Genomic DNA, 7,187 nt, shown 5'->3' with positions numbered 1-7,187 from the left:
TATGTTGTATACAAACATTGGAGAAAACAAGCTTATACTTTGGGTTCTGATGGGGTATGACAGTTGAACTAAGTTCATGAGACATTTACAAGTCATATTCTTCAAGAATCAATAGGTAAATATCATAAATTATAAGTCAAAAAAGTATGTCGCAACTAAGGATTCTCGCTGGCGCATTGTTGGTATTTCAGTGCGCAGCACTAGAACACTTTGAATGAAGCCCAAATACAGCGCATACTGTACTGAAGTTTTTGTGTGGAATTGATGATCTAACTTGTGATTGTCAGTTGGAGGGCTTTGGTGGACATTAAGAACCAAACATGTCCCAGATATACAACATTTGCCACACTAGTGCTTCACAGTTCAGTTACTAATGACAACTTTTAATGTATTTRTTTTGTTTACTAACAAAGTAGTACTTCCAACCTGACAATCATGTACATAACGTGCAGTAGTCCATCCACAGGAGTGTATTGATTTGTATGCATGTTCACTTCGAAGCTTTCAACGATCAGCAAAAAAGAAACCGTCAATATTACCCATCCTATTTTACKCATTCTGCCTCGTACTGCCGCTATTGCTTTGATAAAATGACTGTTTCCCTGATGTGACTTTTCTTATTGTAGTTTTGTTCTTGTATAACATGTCCAGTAAAAAATACACACGGTTTATGCTTTAAGTCAGTTTAAGAGGCACTCTAGTAGCACTCTCAAAAGTAAAATCCATATGGAGAAGTTTAAATTGAAAAGCACTCCTTTACACAACTTACTTTCATTCAGTCCTGTCAGTATTCTACATCAGAAGAAGTTCAGGTTAAAATTGTTGTTGTTCTTCAGTTTTAGAGTTAAGATCAAGGTCTGAACTTTGTTGAGAATTGGCACCATCATTGGCACCATCATTGGCACCATCATTGGCACCATCATTGGCACCTACACATTCTGCTGAATACAGCAGAATATATCTATTTTTAAACATACTGTGCTTTTTCAACACAAACACACACCCATACACACAAGCACCTGACCCACTTTCCCAAACACACAAAAACACACAGACATACATGCTCAGAATCTACACATTAGCAACTAAGTATTAACAATAAAAAGTCCACAACATAGAGTCAATGCCATACCAACACTAGACAATCAGCCCATTGAGTAACAGGAATCATTGAAAGGAAGATGGAGTCAATGAAGATGTTGTAAATGTTTCAAAATGTCCTGGTTCGGCTCAGTAGATGGAGCTTTAATACTTTGTCCTTCAAATGTGTTTTTTGGTTTGTGTTGCGTGGTGGTGTTCTTCCCATTTTAATCTTTGAAAAGCTTCTCTGTGCTCCTGAAATTAAATACCTCAGCATCCCCTTTTGCACAGACCTGCTATGACACTCACCAGTTCCACATCCACTCAAGCTGTATTCCTCCAGCTAGCATACATCATACATATGTAGGCTACCACCGTATTGCAGAACTCATTTGATAACATCACACAAAGTCTGAGAGCTGCATAGCAGCAGACCCCAGCTTGTCAGTCAAGGTTTTGTGCTGTTTTGTGGTTTGACTGTAAGGCTAATTAGTTATTTATTTATTTAGTTAGTTATTTAGTCAGTTAGTAAGAGAGTTAGTTAGTAACTACTCCTTATTCCTCCGGGCACCCTGTAGTTTTTTATAGTAGTTCTCCTGTCCAGTCTTGTTTTGAAATTGAACTAGCTCGGTCTTGCGTTGTAATGTGGACTCTCGGCTTCGCCCGTCATGGAGGACCTCGGTGTGAGGGAGGGGCGGAGGGGGGAGCACTTCGGGGTCGCCGGCGCCAGTGGAGGAGCAGGGCGAGATGGTCTGGTGCGGCCGGAAACTGCCAGTGCTGCCGCGAGCAGCGCTGCGGTTCGGGTCGTTTAGCTCGTAGGCGTCGCGAGGGTCGCTGCCGCTGGACGCGTCTCTCCACTTCCAGGGATTCCCATTGCCAGAAGAGGGCAGGGTGGCAGTGTGCACCACAGGGTGGTGGGGGGCGTGGGCGTCTACCGTGATGATGGCCGAATTGCGGTGGGCCTCCAAGGGCGGGCGGTAGTGGGGCGAGTCGGCGCTGGCCGTAGAGGAGGTGCAGGAGGAGGTGGAGGTGGTCTCGGAGGACTTGGGCGTGTCCCCCGAGAAGGAGGACTGGAGGAGGCCCTGCTGTTTGGACATTGCGATCACCTGCATGATGCGTGGCTGGTTGGGAGCCCCCCGAAGCGACCCGCCGCCACTGCTCTTCTCCGTGATGGACAGCCACTTGGCGCGGGTCAATGCGCTCTTGGGCGACACTGGCGGGGGACCTGTCTCTGGGATGTGGGGGMGTCTGGTGGTTGCCACCACCCTCACACCCCCCGGAGGCCCCACACTGATGGGGATTTGGCCGGTGGAAGCTCCACTGTTGGACTGCACCGTAGATGGGTATAACAAGGCCTGTGGCCCCCCGTCCTCAGACACTTCCTCTTCCCCTTCGGAGCCCTCCTCACTGGCCTCCCGCTCGGCCTCATCTCTGAGGCTCAGACCCCGCATCTCCATGGACTTCTGCTTCCACTCTGTCACCAGCTGCTGTGAGCGCATGGGGTCCATGGGCACCTGCACAGCCTTGAGCCTCCTCTTTACAGGCTGGGTGGGCTGCATCATGGAATCGTCGGGGGCCCCATTAGTGCCCAGGCCCCCGTTCGCATTCATGCTAGRTCTGGGCAGCGTGTTGCTGAAGGTCACCATGGTCTGCTGACCCATGGGGCTGCGGGGTGCCAGGAGCTCCACGTCCACGCTGGCCCTCTTCAGGCTGCCCATGGAGGCTTTCTCGCGCTGCAGCGGACACCCCATGCCTTCCAGCCGGTCCAGGGAGGGGGGRGCAGCGATCTCGTCGGCGCTCTCTGACGCTGAAGCTACACCTTTGTTGTAGACTGAATCGTGGCCCCGCTGTGTCAGAGCTCGTAGGGCGTCCTCCTTCTGGGGGGGCGGAGCTGGCTTGATGATGATGTCGTCAGAGGACCTGAAGTTGCCAACGGCGTGGAAAGCCTGGAAGAGAAGAAGAGAAGGTCTTGGTCGCCTGAAACTCCTCTACGGGTACTCAGTATAATAGTCCTGTGGAAAGGCAATATCATTCACTCTCATTCGTCTGCCTGGGTATACTTCAACAGAACTGATGAGCTAGCTCTAACCACCGCTCTCTATATCTCTGATGGAGAGACAGAGGCAGAGAGAGGCAGAGAGAGAGAGAGAGAGTTATGATGGACATGAAAGTGAACTCCATCCCTCCCTGAGGACAGTCGAATGATAGCAAATGAGGGCGGGAGGAATCAGAAACTTTAATGAGAGCGGGAGGAGTCAGAAACTTTAATGAGAGCGGGAGGAGTCAGAAACATGAATGAGAGTGGGAGGAGTCAGACACTTTAATGAGAGCGGGAGTATTCAGAAACTTTAATGAGAGCAGCAATCTAGAGATATCAAAGAGCCTAGCGCTAAACGGCAGGTATGCCTTTTAAGTGGGGTAGGGGGAGATGGTATGCAGTACAGTTTGATTGGCTAAAATCCTACATCCGTGTCTGGCAAATAACACTTTCCTCTCCTGTGCTCGCCTCAAATTAAATCACAGAACGGTTACCGTAGGAAGTAGTAGGTAGACTGCCCTCACATCTACCTTTCAGAAATGGATGCGCGCATGAATAGCCCTTTGTAAATCAGCTTTGGTAGAATCCTTAAATTCCGTATTCCTAAATGTTTTAATCAAATCAAATGTATTTATATAGCCCTTCTTAKWTCAGCTGATATCTCAAAGTGCTGTACAGAAACCCAGCCTAAAACCCCAAACAGCAAGCAATGCAGGTGTAGAAGCACGGTGGCTAGGAAAAACTCCCTAGAGTTAATCACCTGTCAATCCTACCCTGCAGATAAAAAAACTAACATTTACAGAAATAAATGTTAATATGCCTCATCAGTATCAAACATATAAATGTTATATATATATTATAGAAGTCAAGATAGATTTCAATGGAAGTCAGGTCATACCAGGTAGGCAGCGATGCCGGCCCCTATGAGGAAGCCCACATAGACGTCGATGGGGTGGCTGCGGTACTGGGTGATCTGGGTCAGTCCGGTTAGTGCCGCAGCGATGGCAAACGCAAACACCAACACTGGCTTTAGCAGCTTGGTGCTGTCTGAGATGGTTGAGTTGAAGTACATCTGCAAGAAGAGAGAAATTGAGAAAATAAATGGTGAGATATTATAAAAGAAAAACTAAAATACATTCCATACATCTATGAAGATGATGTACGGTTACATTTGATTTCTGCTTATAAACTGCATTATGACATGCCTTGTTAACTATTAATAAACTGAACAGGCTTCTACACGTTTTCACTTAATTCAATCCACATCATTTAAGCTCTGTGATAATATTTTAAGCGGTTTATAAGCAAACCTTTCTATTTAAGAGTTACCAAATATATATGTGGGAAAACCCAGTGTGTTTGGCACAGTACGCTAAGCTCTTCCTTAAAAMAAATAGTGMGGACAGATTTGCCCAAAGGATTTGTGCATTGAGAATCTGGTGTGACTACTTTGGCTACTATACCATTTATATTCACAAGCAATATTAGCCCAATGTCCTAACTTGTGGCTTATCAAATTCTATTGTACTTGACCTGCCACTGAACAAAGCATTAAAAAGAGCCAAAGACAAAATCTGGGGGGACGTTTTCTTATCAAGACTTCAACAGTGTTCTCTGCACATTTAATCAATAAAACTAGCTTATCATGTTCTGTCGCAGTTTTGGTTTTCTGTTGACTTAAAGCGACAGACATTTTCTTTCTCCAGTTGAGTCCTGGTGGCCAATAGGGAAACACTGCCTCAGCAAATTTCACCTGCAATACAGTCTAGGCAATAACCATGCTCTGAACTGAAAATGTTAGAGGAAATGTTACTGATAGTCTGTAGAGCATTTACAGATGGACTATCCAAATAAAGTTTTACCGATGCCACTGATTACTAGCTTCCATACTGTGTATTCGTCCCAGGAGGTGTACTTACTGATATGTACACAGCAGCAAATGCAGACAGGGTTGCATGCTGGGAGGGAAAGGTTTTCCTGTCAAGAAACAGAAAACGTGTTAGCGTTGAGACAAAATGCTAGAAAAGCAGAAAGACAGACARCGTATGTCACACAGCTTTGATCATAACTTGAAAGGGGAGAGAACAGCGCCAGTGTGGCGTAAGGAATAAAGATCACACCTGCACATTGCTACAATGCAGGTTAGTGTTGTGGTGTTGTGTGCTATATCTGTCTAAACATACCTCCCTGTTTATCTGTCTATGACTGGCCAAAATGGTGTCCTTACTAACGTCACCTTTATAATCCCTTAGCCTACCTAAGACTGAATAAGAACATGGAGGAAAGGACAACTTGCTATGGCTTTCACCTACCCAGTCTGTTTAGATCAGTGGTCCAGAGAGGAAGAAAACAGGAAAATGTGGCTTTTCAAGAGTATTGGGACACATCCTCAGCCAGAGAAAATAAGATGGTCTGTCCAAGGCTGCATTCCAATACTTTGAAATAATTTTCTGTCCTCATCTCCACTGAACCAATGCATCAGTATTCCTTTAAGGTTKATGTTTTGCTCTGTAAGTGTAACTGAATGTACAAGTAGTTGAGCTTTAGTAAACAATGTCCTTGAAAATCCATTAAATTCATATTCACCCTTCATTTTGTTAGCTTCTCTTTTTCCCTTGCTTTTCCCCATTTTGTTAGCTTCTCGTTTTCCCTTTAGTTTGCCTCATGAGATGAGGACACACAATAGCTATAGTATCTTCCCATAACCACTCTAGCAACTGCTTCATTCAAATTGGTATGCTAGTGTGGATATTGGAACAGAACCTTAATTCTTCCTGGTTCAGCTGATTGTGACCAGGGAAATAATTGCTGTATTTTGAATGGTACTGTAATTTCATCCCACATAATCTGTGCTGTACTGTATTTTTAGATCGCTAAAAACTTTTTGACCACTAGTGGGTGCATGGTATTGTTGTTTCTGGCTCATTAACATATTTTGAGGCTTGTCTTGTATGAGGCTATATTTGTTGCACCTGTTAGTGAGAGTGCTGTACAAAGTTAACCGGTATGTGGTAGTTGTGTCCTTTCAAAGTAAAATGTATAGGGCGCAGATTGGAATGGCAATGCGTCTTAAACCTGTAATGGTTGCCAATGGTTTTGCCATGTAGTCGCTGCCAGTTTAGAAGCATTTGTTAAGTGGAACACCACATATTTATTGATATGCTGTAATGTGCAAACACATTACAGCATATCAATAAATATGTGGTGTTCCATCAATGTGCAAACACATTACAGCATATCAATAAATATGTGGTGTTCCATNGCATATCAATAAATATGTGGTGTTCCATCAATGTGCAAACACATTACAGCATATCAATAAATATGTGGTGTTCCATCAATGTGCAAACACATTACCTAGCAGCCGACCTGCTTGCACCAATCCCATGTAATTACAGCAAAATACTGTGAAATACAAACCCCAATCCCCTCAATGAATTTCATTCATTCATCCATCCATTCATTACGATTACGGTAGCATTTACTTTGTTACAGTATAATACAGTCAATTCTACAGTATTGTACTGTGTTATTACACACCACTTGCTTTGATACTGTATTTGGATTAGAGTAGGTGTACTGCATTATGAAATACAGTAACTTACTTTCCAATGAGCTGCCTGTAAATTACTGTCAAATTCAATACAGCCCATTTACAGTGTATGTCATGTTATGTAATGCAGCTACCTGGCGGAGAGGATGGCGTGCTGGTCGTGGCTGGAGCAGATGTCCTTGGTGATGTAGGGGTTTTTGTCACATGCCACACCTGGCTGAGTGTAGTTGGGCTTACACACGGTCAGAAAGAAGGGGGAGTGATAGCCTGTGGCCAACTGGATCACATCAGTTACTAGAGCCGTGGCACACAGCCCAAACACATGGACACCTAGAGGGACAGGGAGAAGGGGAGAGAGAGTAAGGGAGTGAAAAGGAGAGGAGGGTGAATGAGAGGGAGAGAGAMGGAGGAGGGGGAAGAGGGAGAGAGAAATACAGAGATAGAAAGAGAGAAAGAGAGAGAGAGAGAAAGCAGGGTGGGGATGTGAAAGGGTAAGAGAAAGGTGGGGAGATTAAG

At 44.7% G+C, this 7,187-nt stretch overlaps 1 protein-coding gene across 1 annotated transcript in view; it reads right to left on the bottom strand.

Moving 5' to 3' along the window:
- Positions 1–86: 86 nt before the first annotated feature.
- The window catches only part of LOC112068590 (phospholipid phosphatase-related protein type 3-like), a 29,528-nt gene continuing 22,427 nt past the window's right edge, over positions 87–7,187 (bottom strand). Inside the window, exons 5-8 of the mRNA XM_024135765.2 lie at positions 6,806–7,001; positions 5,038–5,095; positions 4,017–4,190; positions 87–3,026 (exon numbers count right to left, since the gene is read on the bottom strand). Of these exons, the coding sequence (XP_023991533.1) occupies positions 1,629–3,026; positions 4,017–4,190; positions 5,038–5,095; positions 6,806–7,001 (1,826 nt within the window). The 3' untranslated portion in view covers positions 87–1,628. The remainder of the gene's footprint in view (positions 3,027–4,016; positions 4,191–5,037; positions 5,096–6,805; positions 7,002–7,187) is intronic.

This window comes from Salvelinus sp. IW2-2015, unplaced genomic scaffold, assembly GCF_002910315.2.
Source record: "Salvelinus sp. IW2-2015 unplaced genomic scaffold, ASM291031v2 Un_scaffold588, whole genome shotgun sequence".
In the NCBI taxonomy this organism is placed as follows: domain Eukaryota; kingdom Metazoa; phylum Chordata; class Actinopteri; order Salmoniformes; family Salmonidae; genus Salvelinus; species Salvelinus sp. IW2-2015.
The sequence above is the reverse complement of the archived record's forward strand: the minus strand, read 5'-3'. Positions and strand labels throughout refer to the sequence as shown.